The sequence below is a fragment of the Adelges cooleyi genome, unplaced genomic scaffold, assembly GCF_023614345.1.
Source record: "Adelges cooleyi isolate 19-005CV unplaced genomic scaffold, UGA_ACOO_1.1 ACOO_flye_CR_arks_rails_tigmint_CR_PRNA_272, whole genome shotgun sequence".
Classification (NCBI taxonomy): domain Eukaryota; kingdom Metazoa; phylum Arthropoda; class Insecta; order Hemiptera; family Adelgidae; genus Adelges; species Adelges cooleyi.
The window spans coordinates 1-18,952 of record NW_026095940.1 but is presented as its reverse complement, the minus strand read 5'-3'; the positions used below and the strand labels follow the sequence as shown (position 1 = coordinate 18,952).

At 25.4% G+C, this 18,952-nt stretch overlaps 2 protein-coding genes and 1 long non-coding RNA gene across 6 annotated transcripts; all 3 read left to right on the top strand.

Annotated features, from left to right (window-relative positions):
* The first annotated feature begins 969 nt into the window (after window positions 1-969).
* On the top strand, window positions 970-5,560 carry LOC126837664 (uncharacterized). 4 transcript variants are annotated; one of them, XM_050571610.1, is made up of 14 exons: window positions 970-1,033; window positions 1,124-1,186; window positions 1,598-1,657; window positions 1,957-1,986; window positions 2,206-2,235; window positions 2,318-2,347; window positions 2,523-2,573; window positions 2,892-2,939; window positions 3,338-3,433; window positions 3,992-4,045; window positions 4,520-4,534; window positions 4,712-4,798; window positions 4,878-4,910; window positions 5,062-5,557. In XM_050571610.1, the coding sequence occupies exons 1-14, from the start codon at window positions 1,012-1,014 to the stop codon at window positions 5,274-5,276; spliced, it is 834 nt and encodes a 277-aa protein (XP_050427567.1). In that variant the 5' UTR covers window positions 970-1,011; the 3' UTR covers window positions 5,277-5,557. The 4 variants fall into 4 exon arrangements, with proteins under 4 accessions (XP_050427567.1, XP_050427569.1, XP_050427568.1 ...); XM_050571612.1 differs by lacking the exon at window positions 1,957-1,986 and having other exon boundaries at window positions 5,062-5,559; XM_050571611.1 differs by lacking the exon at window positions 4,520-4,534 and having other exon boundaries at window positions 5,062-5,556.
* Window positions 5,561-6,971: 1,411 nt separating this feature from the next.
* Window positions 6,972-18,942, top strand: LOC126837662 (uncharacterized; the record flags this gene model as incomplete). Its single annotated transcript, XM_050571602.1, has 15 exons — window positions 6,972-7,063; window positions 7,399-7,465; window positions 7,546-7,575; window positions 7,671-7,733; window positions 8,152-8,211; window positions 15,492-15,521; window positions 15,696-15,725; window positions 15,810-15,842; window positions 16,254-16,304; window positions 16,614-16,655; window positions 17,194-17,283; window positions 17,647-17,700; window positions 18,487-18,573; window positions 18,644-18,685; window positions 18,782-18,942. Coding segments are annotated over exons 2-15 (834 nt in total), but the record flags the coding sequence as incomplete, so codon positions are not given.
* LOC126837665 (uncharacterized) lies at window positions 12,879-14,624 on the top strand. Its single transcript, XR_007685601.1, has 4 exons — window positions 12,879-12,946; window positions 14,320-14,386; window positions 14,466-14,495; window positions 14,585-14,624. It is a non-coding gene; the product is annotated as an uncharacterized LOC126837665 (long non-coding RNA).
* Window positions 18,943-18,952: the final 10 nt, after the last annotated feature.

Genomic DNA, 18,952 nt, shown 5'->3' with positions numbered 1-18,952 from the left:
TTGTTTTAATGTTTATTATTCGAGTTTTACAAAATGTTAAACAGCTGAAAGACCTTGGTGTTTATTTTTCCTATGATTTATCATTTCATCAGCATATTCAAAATATAAAACTAAAAGCATTAACATTAGGTTTCATTAGGAGAAATTGTTATAATTTTTCAAATTTAATGTGCATTAGAACCCTGTATATTTGTTTAGTTCGTACAATTTTAGAATATGCCTCCATATTGTGGAATCCAGTCCAAAGCGGACTTACTAATGACTTAGAACGTGTCCAAGACTGTTTTTTGCGAACAGTAAGCTTTAAATTCAATATGCAAACTGAACATAGAAATTCAGTTCTGCATTTATTAAATCTCGATATGCTCGCATATAGACGTAAGATAAATGATTTAATTTTTATACACAAGTTGCTTAATAATGTTATCGATAGTCCTGAACTCCTAAGTAAATTGTAATTCCATATTCCTTCCTACAGCTCTCGCCTACGTCCAACTTTTCATGTTAGTTTCCACCGCCAAAATTATAGTTTTTTCTCCCCTATTAACCGCATTTGTATTGCCTTTAATAACTTACCTCCCTCATTTAATGTCTTTCATGACTCCCTTCTTGAATTCAAATTAGCTATTACCCACAACTGATTTAGGCTCGTTTATACTTAATCGTCTAATTTTTGTCATATTTATATATTTTGTTTGTTATCGTTGTTATAAATATGTTTTTCTTTATTGATACTGTTTATAATTTATAATTATTAATCTGTGATCTACTTACTTGAATGTTACACTCTTGCCTTCGGGGCGTTAAATATATATTATTATTATTATTATTATATTATTATTATTATTGTTCGCAGATAAAAATGAAACTTTTCTGTTTTTTAATATTATTCGTTTTCGTAAATGTTTCGGCAGATGATCGAAGTAATTATTATATTTTCACAATTACTAACATAAGGATATTACAAAATTAGGAAACAAATTCAATATTTCACTTTTTACAGTGCGATATATGGAAATTCTTTGCCGTACAAGTCAGTATAATTTTTGTTTTATAAAACATTTTTTTAAAATTTTTTAAAAATCACTGTTTTTAAACATATTATTGAAATTATGTATTTTAGATGAAGTCATAGAGCGTGCTTCTCATATTAATGATTTAACAGTTGAAGGAATTTCTGGAATAAGTAAGATATACTTAAAAGAATAATGCTAATATATAAAAATTTTATGTGTCAATTTAGCGTTAATGTAAATGCTTTAAGTGTAGGAGATAATTTTGTAACAAGTATGATAAATATTTAAGTATTGTTTTCTTTTGTATAAAATTTCGTTATGTATCTATATTTTATTGAGACGTTATTTTTAAAATAATAAGTATAGTTTCTATCAATAGTGAAACCCGTGTACAAGTCTTTGTAAAACCAGTGTACAGAACACTACTATAGGTATTTACAGGAGCGATTACTTAAGCTAATCAAGGTAGTAGGCTACTGCTTGAAGTATGGTTAAATATTATTCTAGAGCTTTATACAGTATCTAATTTGATATTATTTTAATATTTTAGTATAGTCAAAATCTTTATTTGTTTTTTGTAGATGGATTGGAGTATGTAATTGAAACAATGGTTGATAATAACAATTATTATGTGGAATTCGGTAGTCACAATTATATTAACAATAAAACAAATAATAGAAAAAAAAATTAAAAAATGTCAACTCACATTTATCTTTAATGCAATTGTTAGATTATAAAAATATTAAACGTTTCTCCAGAATGTGTATAAAACCTTTATGAAAATTTACTGCTATTAGCTCTGTCAACCTCGTCTGGCTATTCCCGACGTCACAACTGCTTTAATTTAGCAATTACATTTTTAAAAAGATTCCGTATTTCGTGTTATATTTTATATTAGCAAATCAATCCAATATATTTATTTATTTATTGTCAATTTCAGGCAAAATCAATTTTATGATCGCTCTACCAGGTAATAGTTTTCGTCGGGCTTCATGAAAATATTTCCAATATTTCATTCATATTGAATTTTCCAAAGAGATTCCCATTGTATTTAATTTTCAATGGAACATATTTCTTCCGAGTTACTAATAATATACATGTTTTTTTTACCATAAGCTTTGTTTTCCTGTTTATAATAAAGTATAAAATTATTTGCAATATCATTAAGTTGTTGTAATGTTTTTTTTAGATAATATAGAAATGGTCGCCTATATAAGAGGTAAGAATTTCGATTGCACATTATGTTTCCACACAGTTGTTTGATATTCTTTATACACACAACATTTTTGTTTTAATTTTAGAACCTTTATTCTTCGATACCGAAATAGAAAGTAACCACATCATTAAATTTTATATTTATTATACTTAACTCATATTCTTTATTTATAATTACTTTGAGAATAATCATATTTACTTAATGACAAATACCAAAAATATGTAATCCTATTGTTTTCAATCATAAAACATGAGTCGGTACATTAATATATATTTTGTTTTACATTTTAGAAGCTGAAAATCTCCAGTATATAATGCAAATGGAAATAATAAATACATTAAGTAATAAAAATTTTAAAATGTATAGTTATGTATTTGTAGATCTTTAGGGGAACCAGTAAACATAGTTTAAAAGCTTACAAACAAAACCTTTTTATGGTTTGTTATTAAGCTTTTGATGATCATTCGAAATATAATTTAAACCGTTTAAGTGCAGTAATTGAAAATTCTTCATTAAATTTTCCATTTATACAAAAATATTTTGCATTAATTTTAATTGGTCTAACTAATCTCAGTTTTAGAATCACTGTTGTATATAAAATACATAAACCTAGATTAATTAAATGCATAATAGCTTGACGCTTGATGTATTTGTTACAGAATTGCTTAATATTAGTATTCCTCTTCCGGAAGGTGATGAAGACCGAGGTAATAACGAAATTTTCTATAGTCGTAAATAAACTTGTTTTGGAGTTAATATTTGCTCCATTTTATTTATTCAAAATGTTTTATGTCAAACAATTATTTTTATAAAATATACTTTGTGTTGAGAAGAGAAGAGAAGAGAGAAATAGTAAGGCTTTGTAACCATTTACAATACATTTTGAACGTTGTTATATAATAAGTTATGTTTTTTACTGAATTTTGACCAATTCGCAATAGAAATAAATTGTAATTACTTGTAATAAAAACAATATATATATATCTATGTCTAAAATGTTAATGTGCAATAAATTCTTGGAGATATTATGTCTAGAAAGAATACATTTGTTCAGCTTGAACACTAATGAATGTTTTGTATCACAAGCATTTAATAAATTTCCCAGTTTTCATATACGTACCCACACATTTGAGCACCCTTGCAGAACCGAGAAGACGTCTTGTTAAACCAGCTCTTAAAAATATAATCAAACGTACATTAAGTAAGTATGAATATAGAGTTATATGTGTTTTGAACCATTTATATGTTTATACAAATATTTATTTTTATAAGGTATTTAACAGAAATAATTCACACCAATATAACAAGAATACAGCTAATTTTAATTTTCAACAATTATCCAAATAAGTGATGACTACTATCACATACTTTATTGTAATACAATTAGCATGGCTGTACAATATGTACATCATGAATACTTTATTATTTTGTTATGAATTAATTTTAACAAATAGGATATTTGCGTCTTGCACAATAGAGAATAGTAGTAACTATTTTTTTTTTTTTTTTTTAAATTAAAATTTGTATTTAATACATATACATGCATACATATAACCAAATGTTATGCACAAAAAAAACATAAATATTCCACTTTTTTAATGAAACTATATAGACACAAGACAATAAATAATATATATGTATAATGATAATGAGTGACAAACATTCATTAGGCTCATTTTGACAAATACCAATTTGACATATTGGTTTCAATAAGATAAACATGTAGGTACGTGAAAATATACTTTGTATTTAATTTCAGTAACCATGTTTAACCAGTTTAATATGAAGCAACCAGAAATAAGAGACACATCAAGTAAGTAAAACATTTAATAAATTAATAATTATATATATTTGTAATTCTAAAGAAAAATTTTAAACTAACGATTTAAGTCTAATTAAGGTATGTACTCGTTTTCCGAAAATAAATTCAAACAAATATAACTCGCACAATTTTTCAATATAGGAGAACAATTCTAATCTCAAAATGTTCAAAGTTTAGGGCTTGATTTTGAATAACCATTAATACAGAATTTGATTTTTGCGACAAGAGCTCCCTTTTCCCTTTCGCCTCGCGTATTTATTATGCTTAATATTTTTATGAAAGTTCAAAATATTATATAAACCGTTTATTCAAAAAATGCTATTAGAAATAAGTTGACAAACATACAATTAATTTAATTTTTAAATGACTGTTATTTATAAAATATAATATGTATAAAACTGGTTTATTGACTGCATAATGATTTGATGTTTGATGAATTTGTTACATAAATTGCGATTCATGAAGCTGATGTTGTCAAAGGTAATTTTTCGATAGTCATATCTTGTAAAACTTGTTTTAAATTTGAGATTTGTTTCATTTTTTTTAGTTTATGTTTTATTTCAAACAACGTTTTTAATAATTGTAAAAAAACAATAACGCATAAAAGAAATATGTTTTATTTTTCTCAACACAGCCATTTAATAATTTGTTTCGTAGATTTGGGACGCTTAAATTTGACAACCCTTATAAAAGAGACAAGAGTTTCTGGAACATCTTTAAAAAATAAAATGCGGCGTGCATTAGGTAAATATTGATATGGTGTTGTAAAGGTTTTTGAGTACCACTTATAAATATGCATAATGATTTGATGTATTTCTTATAGGAACTAGTAATCCTGAAGTTGATGATGAACCAAGTAATTACTAATTTATCGGTAGTTGTAAATAGACTTTAAAGCTTGTATTAGAGTTGAAATTTGTTTAATTTTATTTCAACTAGAATGTTACAAATTAATACCTAGTAAGCAAATTTTAGCAGATTAAAAAGAAAATTATTTTATTTTTTAGATGAATCTTTATTATTTCGATTGTGTCGTTCGTTAGGATTGTACATGAGTACACAAAATCCAACATCATACATAAATCATCTTCGAATTGATTCCACTATTTGTATCATGTACGATGGAATTACACAACAAAGATACAAACAATTTAAAGGCATATGGTGGCAAATAGACAAAGATAACCGTAGAATACAACTACTTGAGGAATTAATAATATAATTTTGACCGGGAATCAATGGTTTAACTCATTTGAATTTTTATTATACTCTTATTATTATCTTCAACAAACAAAATCAAGCTGTACCTACATTTAAAAAATAAATCATAACCTATATCATATCCTATTTCATGTATCTTCATATAATTCTGTTATGTTTGGAATAATCTATTGTTATTTTACTGTTTTATTGGCAAATGTGTAATGTGTTTAAAAAAAGTAAACAAGTTAACAAGCAAATTATTGTGAAAAAGCGACCTCAAAAATATTGTTTTTTTGTGTTTAAATATTAAAACGCTGTACGAATTTAAAAAGTTAAAAGTATAAAAACAAATTATTGTTAAGTATTATTGTTTAAAATTACATTTTTATAATTAATGTTGAAACAATTAAGGTTGATCTTGGTTAGATAGATAGATTTGTTTATATTTTAAAAGATATACATAAAAATATTACAATATTATACAATCAAATATTTTTTTATACAATTTAAAGCTTGTAAGCAAACTAAAAACAATATCTATATGGTTAGTTAGCTAAAGATGTTTGAGAAAACCGTACATGTTTTAATCCCACTGACGAATTACCTTAAGTCTAATTTAAAGACAATACATTTAAGCTGTGTTAGTGTACTGTAAAATATATAACAACATAAAATGGTTATTATTCACAATTTTTAGAATGTTATGATGTTGTAAAGGGTTATATAACCACAGAAGCTACAATAGTAAACTTGCTGAGATTGATTAAAATAAAAATTTTATATATTTATGTGATCCTTATCAATCTGGTAAGCCACCAAATCAATTAACTAAAAAAAAGTAAGTACTTACGAACAAGTACGACAATATCAAATTATGCAACAACAATATCAAATTGTCTATAACTCCTAACTCTTATGTGAAAAAAGCTTAGACGCCGTTTGTATGTATAATATAATTTAAAGGATAGGTCGCCCAGTTATTAATCCAACTAGTCCCGCACTTATTGGCCTTCACACCAAAATAGAGTAAAACAATAATAATATAAAAATATTGCGCTGTGTAACCTATAGATAAGCTACACGAAGAATTTGGAAATTGACTTTCACTCACACAAAGCAACCTTCGGTCAGATTAACCATAAGACTTCATCTAAAGAACCGAAACTAAGAAAAAGATTCCACCCCTTCCTTAGGAAAGAATTGTTGATAATATATTTTTGGTTTGTCAACGTTTATGGGTAGTACTATGTCTAAAGACTATTCCATAGAAATTTGGAACTAATTCGACTATTTTTTAATTTAAGTTACGGAGCGCCGTAGTTTAAAGTTAAAAAATATGTACATCTTTTATATGCTCTATTCCCACTGCGTTCTCACCATACTTTGATGATTTGACGATGGCTTATTTAAATTAAAATAAAATATTAGTTTTTAAGAAATGTTGGTATCGATAAAAAAAAAACTGCATATTGACGGTGTTTTAAGGCGTTCGTATTTGAATTTTGTTTTTTCATTATTTCATCATGATAAAAAATTGAAATATATGTGTAGATCCGCATTTGTTTTATTCAACAGGCATAAATGAGAAAATATTATAAATATAGTTATGTACACCATAAATCGTAATAAAAAAAAAAGTAAACCAACTGAGTACATAAATGAACTAAGTTAACTGCAAAAACCTATTCGATTCTGATTCTTTGGTAGAAATATAAGCTCATTTATAATGTGCAAGAAAAACATTTAGTATCAAAAGAACATCAAGACGACTATTTTCTAAGAAAGTTTATCAGCTCAACAATTTTAGTAAGTATTTATGGCAAACTCTAAAAATTGTAATTTCACTAAAATTAGAAAGGCATGACCTTAATGACTAAAAATTATTAAACCGTTTTCATAACACCCCAAAAATGTAGGGTTTTAGAGTCAACAAACCTAAAGTAAAAAAAAAGGATTATTAAGCAAAATGATACAGAATTTCCTCCATGGGTTAAATTTTAATTAAAAACTTAACTTTTGTACGTATACCTTGCTATACAAAAAAAGTATTAATTTAGCGGTCTAGGAATTTGGGACTAGTAAAAAATAATGTATATATATGTATTTGTATAAATTGTTTTTATGTTTATTATTGTTTGCAGATAAAAATGAAACTTTTCTGTGTTGTAATATTATTCGTTTTCGTAAATGTTTCGGCAGATGATCGAAGTAATTATTTTATTTTCACAAGTACCAATATAAGGATATTACAAATTTGAAAACAAATTCAATATTTCATTTTTTTACAGTGCTATATACGGATATGGTTCGCCGTACAAGTCAGTAGTATTGTTGAATTATAAAAAAACTATGATTTTTTTAAGTTTTTAAAATTCACTGATTTTATACATATTTTTGAAATTATGTATTTTAGATGAAGTCATCGAGCGTGCTTATCATATTAATGATTTAACTGTAAACGGAATTTCTGGAATAAGTAAGATATATTTAAAATAATTATGCTAATATATAAAAGTTTTCTATGTATCAAGTTAGCGTTAATGTGAATTAATTAATTGTAAGGGATACGTCTGTAATAAGTATGATATATTTAAATATCATATGCTGATGTATAAATAATTCGTTATATGTACTTTATTGTGAAGTTATTTGTAAAATAATAAGTAAAATTTTGTATCAATAGTTTAAAGTGCACCAGGTATGTAGAACCAGTGTACAGAACTATATTATATTTAAAGTAGCGATTACTAATAACCTAATCGAGGAAGTAGTATTAAGTTAAATGGCTACTGCTCAAAGCATGATTTCATATTATTCTAGAGCTTTATAAAGTAGCTAATTTGATATTATTTCAATCTTATAGTATAGTCAAAATCTTTATTTGTTTATTGTAGATGGATTGGAGTATGTAATTGAAGCAATAGTTGATGATAAAGATTATAATGGGAATTTCGGTAATCAGAATTATAACAATAATAAAACAGATAAAGATAGATAAAAAATATAAAAAATTCTACATATATTTACCTTCGTTGCATTTGATAAGTGATAAAAATATTAAATTTTTCTCAAAAATCTGTATGGAATCTTCATGAAAATGTACTGGCCCTGTCAACCTCGTCTGGTTACTCTCTTCGCCACAACTGCTTCAATTCAGCAATTATATTTTCATAAAGGTTCCTTGGTCTTTTTTTAAAGACAGTCTTTGTCTACTTTGATATTTTTCATCTTCTAATTTATTTTTATGTAATGATATAATTTATATTAGTCAATCAATCCAATATATTAATTTATTTATTGTCAATTTCAGGCAAAATCAATTTTATGATCGCTCTACCAAGTAATAGTTTTCGTAGTGCTTCATGAAAATATTTCCAATATTTCATTCATATTGAATTTTCCAAAGAGATTCCCATTGTATTTAATTTTCAGTGGAACATATTTCTTCCGAGTTACTAATAATATACATGTTTTTTTTACCATAAGCTTTGTTTTCCTGTTTATAATAAAGTATGAAATTATTTGCAATATCATTAAGTTGTTGTAATGTTTTTTTTAGATAATATAGAAATGGTCGCCTGTATATTAGGTAAGACTTTCGATTGCACATTATGTTTCCACCCAGTTGTTTGATATTCTTTATACACACAACATTTTTGTTTAAATTTCAGCACCAATCTTCCGTTCCGAAATAGAAAGTAACTACATTATTAAATTTTATATTTATTACACTTAACTCATATTCTTTATGTATAACTACTTTGAGAATAATTATATTTACCTATTGACAAATACCATTATGTAATCGTATTCTTTTCAATTAAAACACATTCGTCGATACATTAATATACATTTTGTTTTACATTTTAGAAGCTATACATTTCCAATATGTGTTGAAAATGCAAATAATAAATAAATTAAGTAATATAAAATTTAAAAAATGTATAGTTATGTATTTGTAGTTATTTAAATAAAAACTAGTTTAAAAGCTAATGATAATGGAAATAATTTTCCATTTGTACAATAATATTTTGCATTAATTTATAATTGGTCTAAGTTATCTCATTTTTAGAATGACTGTTGTATTTCAAATACATAAACCTGTTTTTATTAACTGCATAATAGTTTGACGCTTGATGTATTTCTTCCAGGATTACTCAATGTCAGGATTCCTATTCCTGAAGCCCAAGGTAACAACGAAATTTTCTATAATCGTAAAAAGCCTGTAAAGCTTGTTTTGGAGTTAATATTTGCTTCATTTAACTTACTCTGTTAATTGTTCCAAATGTAGATAAGTGACCAATGCGCAATATAAACAAATTTATATTACATATATTAAACACAATAAATTAACAACAATACTTTTTTTTAGTCCTCAACAACTTGTCTAAAATGTTAATGTGTAATAAATTATTGGAGATATCATACAGAATGAATACATGCATACATGTATACAAGCAAATCAAATTTTTTTTTTATTATTATTATTTCTTCTCAACACAGTCATTTCATAATTTTCGCAGATTCTAGATCTATACATTTTACACCCCTTGCAGAATCGAGAAGACGTCGTGTTAAACAAGCTTTAAAAAATATAATTATACGTACATTAGGTAAATATGAATATGGAGTTCTATGTGTTTTGAACTACTAATATATTTATAAAGTATTTAACAGAACTAGTTTACCCCAATATAACAAGAATACAACTAATTTTAATTTTCAACTATTATCCAAAAACGCGATCACTACTAACACACATACTTTATTTTAATACAATTAGCATAGCTGTACAATATGGACATCATGCATACTCTATTATTTTGTTATGAATTTATTTTAAAAAAAAGGATATTTGTCTCTTACACCATAAAGAAAAGTAGTAACTATTAACATATTGACAAATTCCAAATTGACATATTGGTTTCAATAATATAAGTATGTAGTTACACGAAAATATATTTTGTATTTTATTTTAGTAACCACCAAATTAAAACAAATGTCAATTTTAAACTTAGGAGAAAGATTCTAATCTCAAAATGTTCAGAGTTTGGGATTTGATTTTGAATAACCATTAACTCAGAATTTGATTTATGCGACAAGAGTTCCCTTTTCCCTTTCGCCTCGCATATTTATTATGCTGAATCTTTTTATGAAAGTTCAAAATATTATGTAAACCGTTTATTCAAAAATTGCTATTAGAAATAAGTTGACAATTATACAATTAATTTAAGTTTTAAATGACTGTTATTTATCAAATATAATATGTATTAAACTGATTTCATTGACTGCATAATAATTTGGTGTTTGATGTTTTTGTTACATAAATTGCGATTCATGAAGCTGATGTTGTCAAAAGTAATTTTTCAATAGTCATAAATAGTGTGTAAAGCTTATTGTAAAGGTGAAATTTGCTTCATTTTTTTATTTAATTTTGTTTATTTCAAACAAAATTTTTAATAAAATAAACTTTTTGTTGATAAAAGAGAGAGTGTAAGACTTTGAAACCATTATGAGAACCTAAAGTTTAATACAAGGTTATTGTATAGTCATTTAATAATTGTTTTTGTAGACTGTGGACGCTTAAATTTGACAACCCTTGTAGACAATAGAAGAGTTACTGGAACATCTTTAAAAAATATAACGGGACGTGCATTAGGTAAATATTAATATGGAGTTGTAAGGTTTATTGAGTACCTCATATAATATATGCATAATGATTTCTTGTATGTATTTCCTATAGGAACTAATATTTCTGAAGTTGATGATGACGAAAGTAATTGTGATTTTTCCGATTTATCGGTAGTTGTAAATAGTTTTTAAACCTTATATTGGAGTTGAAATTTGTTTAATTTTATTTCAACTATTATTATCAAGTTCAAGAATAATGTTTTTATATTTTTAGTTAAATCTTTATGGCGGATATGTCGTTTGATGGGATTGTACATGAGTGCACAATCACCAACATCCTACATAAAAAATGTTCTGATTGACACCAATAGGAATTGTATTATGGATGATGGAATCACACAAAAAAGATACAAACAAATTAATGGCGTATGGTGGGAAATGGACTTAGATGACCGTAGAGCACAACTACTTCAGGAGCAGTTGATATAATTTCGACCAAGAATTAATGGTACAACCCATCTTAATTTATATTATAATCTTTTCGTTATCATAAATTATTTTCAACAAACAAAATCAAACTATACCTACATCTTAAAAATAAATCTCATCACTTGTTTCCTATTTCATTTATCTCATATTTTATTCTGTTATGTTTGGAATAATCTATTGATCGTTTTACTGGTCTATTGGCAATTGTATAATGTTCTATATAATTGTTCTTATATAATTTAAATAAGTTAACAATCAAAATATTGTGAAAAAACGACCCCAACATGATTTTTTTTTTGTGTTTTACATTAAAATTAAAACGCTATACGAATTAAATGAGTTAGTAATTAAAAAACAAAATTATTGTTAAAGCGTTATTATGTTTAAAACTGTATTTGTATAATTAATATTGAAACAATTGTGGTAGATCATATTGATAGATAGATAGATGTATTTTAATTTAAAAATATATGTATAAAAATATTAAAAAATTATACTATGCAAAATATAACATAAACAATATATAATGTTTGTCTCTGTAGGCTAAGCTTGTTGTGAAAATAGGAGTAATTTCTTTTATTAGAACGTATACATATTATAAAGCAAATTTTGTGTAAGTTATAATGCAAATAAAGTAATAAATTTAATATTAAATACTAATAACTTAACTATTTAATTTTTTCATCAGAGGTTTTTTATACAGTTTTAATATTCTAAGCTATTGTAAAAACAAGATTATGTTGAAACATTAAAAAAAAAAAAAAAAAATATTCTAAGCAAACCAACAACAATATCCAAATGGTTGGTTGGCTGAATATATTTGAAAAAAACCGTACATGTTTTAGTCCCTTTGACGAATTACCTTAAGGCTAATTTAAAGACCCAAAAACAAAGCATTTAAGCTTTGTTAGTGTACTATAAAATATAGAACAACATACAATTTTTTATTTCTCACAATTTTTAGAATATAATGATATTGTTAAGGGTGAAATAACCACGGAAGCTAAATAGTAAACTTGCTAAGATTGATTTAAATTACAATTTTATATATTTATGTGATCTTAATCAATCTGATAAACCACCAAATCAATTAATTCGGGATGGTTTAATAAATCAAAGGTAGGGCTATCGTTTTAGATTAAATATAATTATCATTAGGTATTTTGTTAACCATTATTGCTTTTGTTGAATATGATTGGTCACATTTAATTATTTATTATGCATCATTCAAATTTTAGTATTTCAGTATAGGTAGTCATTTTAAATTTCAATATCTGTAGCCGCTGAAATATTTTTTGTAAAACCATGATGGCATTTTCAAAAAATAAAAGTACTCTTTCGTTTAATAGTATACCTCGGTCGAAGTAATTTGTATACACCACAAATAATAATAAAAGGAAAAAAAATAAACCAGCTGTGCAAACAAATGAACATATTTACACTGAAATGAACCTATTCGATTACGATTCTTCAGTCGTAATAAAAGCTTTTCTGCAAGAAAGACATTTAGTTTCAAAAGTACATCAAGTCGATTATTATCCAAGATATTCTATCAGCACAACAATTTTAGTAAGCATTTCTAGCAAACTCTAAACATTGTAATTTCGCTAAAACTAAAAGGGACATAAGCTTAACGAGCCAAAATTGTAAAAAAAACACAGTAATAAGTATTTTTTATTGACAGGTTTATTTTTATCGGGTCTTAATGGCGTCCTTTAATAACATTTATAAGCAAACGTTTTTCTTATATATTTTTTACCAAAACATTTACAAATATTGCGGTTTACACAATCCACGAATTGGACAGAATTCAATAACAAATATTTAATTTATTTATTATCAGGCTTGATTTTTACTAAAGGGTGTAAAATGCAATATTTTAAGCTGTCTTCATAATACCTCACAAAAATAGTGCCTCAGTGTTTAAAAACCTAAAGTAAACAAGTTTCAAAAAAAATTGTTCGTCAAAAAAGTAATATTTAGCAAAATAATACAGATTTTCCACCATAGCTCAAAAAGTTAAGAAACTACGAATATTTAATATTTTTAATAAATATTGATTTTTTGACTTGTAGAAGGGGAAATATTTTTTAACACATATGGACATTCAAAATCGTTTTTGATAAAAACAACAACATTTTTCGTAACGTTACAAATTAATAAAAAAAAAATTTATAAAAATACACCCTTTAGTTTATATAATTCATTATGTTAAAGTTATATATCACTCAACACTATTTTAAAATAAACAAGTAACAATGCTTATTGCGTTACAATTTTAGTAGTCGACTAACACATTAGTTAATAATTTTATTATTAATTTTACAGTAATTAATATGATTCATATATTTTTTATTGACATTTTGACCCTTTCTATAAATATTAAAGCCATACTTAGGGAGACTATTATTGATATTTTTCCTTAACTGCGAGAAGGAACGTAAAAATTAGAATATTTGAATTAAGAAATTATAAATTATTACCCTTTACAGTACATATTAATGGAGAAAAAATAAGCATGTTTTCCGGTTTATAATATGAAATATTATCATTGGAATATAAAAATTATTTAAAAAAAAAAATGTTTGCCAAAGATGCACTTATGTGCGAGTTTTTTTTTAAATTCTGTATTAACTATTATTGAAGGTTGTGATAGTCTGATAAAAAAAACTATTAATAAACTAATCACCCAGTATATTATTGCCAAGAAATATACTACTAGAAAATAAATTTCAATACTTTTTATAACGCTAATAACTTTATTTCTAAGGATTTTTTTTTTAACGAATATGAAAATAAGTAGCCTAAGAAATACTGTGGGCTTAGTAAAAAAGAAATGTATATATTTATCATATAAAAAAAAGCACCAAAACCTTCTCATCTCTGCTCCAAATGCAACTGTGACTCATATACATAACTTTGATGTTTATTATTATTTGCAGATAAAAATGAAAATGTTCTGTTTTTTAATACCATTTTTATTCTTAAATGTTTCGGCAGTTGAAGAAGGTAATTATTTTAAGTTCTCAAAAACCAACTTAAGATAGTTGAAAATTTGGAAAAAAGTTCAATATTTTACTTTTTACAGCGGTATATAAGCAGATAGTTTGCCGTACAAGTCAGTAACATTTTTGTTTTATAAAAAATGTTTTTCATATTTTTTAAATTCACTGATTATAAACAAGTTTTTGAAATTATGTATTACAGATGATGTCATCGAACGTGCTTTTAATATGAATGATTTAACTGTAAACGGAATTTCTGGAATAAGTAAGATATATTTAAAATAATTATGCTAATATATAAAAGTTTTCTATGTATCAAGTTAGCGTTAATGTGAATTAATTAATTGTAAGGGATACGTCTGTAATAAGTATGATATATTTAAATATCATATGCTGATGTATAAATAATTCGTTATATGTACTTTATTGTGAAGTTATTTGTAAAATAATAAGTAAAATTTTGTATCAATAGTTTAAAGTGCACCAGGTATGTAGAACCAGTGTACAGAACACTATTATATTCAAAGTAGCGATTACTAATAACCTAATCGAGGAAGTAGTATTAAGTTAAATGGCTACTGCTCAAAGCATGATTTCATATTATTCTAGACCTTTATAAAGTAGCCGATTTGATATTATTTCAATCTTATAGTATAGTAAAAATCTTTATTTGTTTATTGTAGATGGATTGGAGTATGTAATTGAAACACTAGTTGATAATAACAATTATTATGCGGAATTCGGTAGTCATAATTATAATAATAACAAAACAGATAATAATAGATAAAAAATATAAAAAATTCTACATATATATATCTTTGATGCATTTGATAAGTGATAAAAATATTAAATTTTTCTCAAAAATCTGTATGGAATCTTCATGAAAATGTACTGGCCCTGTCAACCTCGTCTGGTTACTCTCATCGTCACAACTGCTTCAATTCAGCAATTATATTTTCATAAAGATTCCGTAGATAGTTCCGTATTTAATAAAGATAGTTTTTTTCCTACTTTCATCTTTTTCTTCGTCTAATTTATTATTATGTAATGTAATTTTTTATATTAGCAAATCAATTCAATATCAATAATTTATTTATTGTCATTTTCAGGCAAAATTAATGTTATGATCGCAGTACCTGGTAATAGTTATCGTTGAATTTTATGAAATTATTTTATGTATTTTATTCCTATTGAATTTTTCCGAGTTACTACTAATACATATGTTTTTTTCTACCTTGAGCTTGGCTTTCCTCTTTATAATAGAATATCAAATTAAATGCAATTTTATTAATTTTTTGTAACGTTAATTTTAGACATATTGGAAATTGTTGTCCATCTAACGGGTAAGAATTCCCCCATTGCACATCATGTTTCCACACAGTTGTTTTATATTCTTTATACACACTAAATTTTCGTTTTAATTTCAGTACCTCGTAGAAAATTCCCCAACGCACTAAGAAGTGACCACATTTTTATATTTCGTATTTATTATACTTACCGCATGTTCATCATTTATAATTACTTTGAGAATAATCATACTATGTACCGATTGACAAATACCAATATGTAATCCTATTGGTTCCAATCACAAAAAAAATATTTAGTTACATTAATACAAGGTGATCAACTTATCGTGAACCACTCAATATCTCTCTGGATTTAATTGATCATAGAATTGTTTTTTTCTTAATGTTTTTATTCAACGTGATCTCAATTTCTCACACATTTTTTTTTTACCCCCCTAAGAGTTTAAAATTATTCTCAAATAAAAAAGTTAATGAAATGTATGTGTTACCATTTAAGTTTCAAAAATTGATATAAAAAACGAAGTTGGGGGGATACATTAACATGTATTATGTTTTTCATTTTAGAAGCCATGCATTTCCAGGATCTGATGCAAATAGAAGTAATAAACAAATTAAGTAAATATAAAATTTAAAAAATTCACAGTTACGTATTTGTAGTTCTTTAAATAAAACCAATAATAATTATTTTGGGAGCTTAAAGTCATAGAGCTATTTATGTTTTATGCTTAAGCTTTAGATGACCATTCGGTATATAATTTAAACCGTTTATTTAAACGTAGCTATTGGAAATAATTTTACATTCATACAATAATATTTTACATTGATTAATTGGTCTAAGGATATCAGTTTTAGAATGACTTTTATGTATAAAATACTGAATCCGGGTTTTATGAACTGCATTATTATTTGATGTATTTGTTACAGGACAACAGGTCTGGTTTGGTTTTTTAATGAATGAATCTCATGGTAATTAGCAATTTTTCTATAGTCATATTTAGCCTGTAAAGCTATTGTTTTAAAGTTTATATTTGCTTTTATATTAATATTATAATAATGTGTTATAATAACATAATGTGTAAAATTATCATAACAACGTGTAATGCCAAACAATAATTATAATAAAATAAACTTTTTGTTGAGGAGATAGAAAGAGAAGAGAGTGAGGCTTAATAACCATTTATGTTTTTAAATAGAAAAACAAAATATTATTACATATATATATGTGTGTGTGCTCTAACTCAAAAGGGAGACATATACCCTGAATATGTTTGCCCCTTGTCGACCTTAAGTTGACTACAATGTTAATGTGTAATAGGTTTTTTGGGATTTCAAGTATAGAATAAACACATTTGTTGAGTTTTAACACTATTGACTGATTGTACAAAAAAAAAAGTTACATCACTATTCTTTAAAATGTATTGCAAATGTAAGGTATCACGAGCAACTAAAATATTTTTTATTTTTCTTATCTCTTCTCAACACAGACATTTAATCATTTTTGCAGATTATAAAATATTAGATTTGACAGCCCTCGCAGAACAGAGAAGACGTCGTGTTAAACCAGCTTTAAAAAATATAATCGAACGTACATTGGGTAAATATTAATATGGATTGTATGGGGTTTGAACCATTAATATTTATATTTATAAGGTATTAAATAAAAATAATTCACTCCAATATGACAATGACATAACTAATATTATTTTTTATAATTATTCAAATAAGTAATCAATACTAACACATACTTTATTGTAATACAAATAGCATATTTACTTGTTTTTTTTTTGACTGTACAAATTTTAATACTTTTTTATAATAAACAACATAGTTGTGTCCTCCACTACAAAGAAAATTAGTATCTAGTAAGCTCCTAATGACAAATATCAATATGACATATTGGTTTCAGTCATAAAAAAATATGTAGGTACATTAAAATATATTTTGTATTTAATTTTAGACATCTCGTTTAACCAGTTTAATATGAAGCAACCAGAAATAAGAGACACATCAAGTAAGTAAAACATTTAATAAATTAATATTTATACATATTTTTAGTTCTAAAGAAAATTTATAAAATATTGATTTAAGTCTAATTAAAGAATGTACTCAATTTCCGAAAATAAATTAAAACAAATATAAATAGGCCAATTTTAAACATAGGAGAACGATTCTAATCTCAAAATGTTCAGAGTTGAGGGCTTGATTTTGAATAACCATTAACTCAGAATTTGATTTTTGCGACAAGGGGTCCCTTTTTCCTTTCTGCCTCGCATAATTTTTGACAGACTATTATTTATAAAATATAATATGTATAAAACTGGTTTTATTGACTGCATAATAATTTGATGTTTGATGTATTTGTTACATAAATTGCGATTCATGAAGCTGATGTTGTCAAAGGTAATTTGTCGATAGTCATGAATATCTGTAAAGCTTATTGTTAAGTTGAGATTTTTTTTATTTTCTTTATTTAATTTAGTTTGTTACAAACAACAATTTTAATAAAATAAACTTTTTGTTGATGATAGAGAGAGAGTGTGTAAAACTTTGAAACCATTATGAGAATCTAAAGTTGACTACAATGTTAATGTGCAATAAGTTCTTTGGACTTTCAAATATAGAAAAATACATATGTTAGGTTTTAACAACAATGACTGGTAGTACAATAAATTAGTTATGTCATAAATACTTAAAAATGTAATGCAATAAATGCGATAATAATGATAATGCATAAAAAAATGTTTTTTTATTATTCTTACTTTTTCTCAACACAGTCATTTAATAATTATATTCCTAGATTTGGGAGGCCTAAATTTGACAACCCTTGTAGAAAAGAGAAGAGTTACTGGAACATCTTTAAAAAATACAATGAGACGTTCATTAGGTAAATATTGTAAGGGTTTTTGAGTACCTTTATTAATATTATGAATAATGATTTGATGTATTTGTTACAGAAACTAATATTCCTAAAGCTGATGATGATGATGATGACGAAAGTAATTTTGATTTTTTCGATAACCGTAAAATTTCTTTAACCCTTAGGTTAGAGTTGAAATTTGCTTGATTTTTTAAATAATGTTTTTATTTTTTAGATGAATTTTTATCGTTTTTATCATTTCGGTTGTGTCGTTTGATGGCATTGTACATGAGTACACAATTTCCAACAGCATACATAAAAGATGTTCAGACTGACTCCAATATTTGTATCATGGATGATGGAATTACACAAAAAAGATACAAACAAATTAATGGCGTATGGTGGC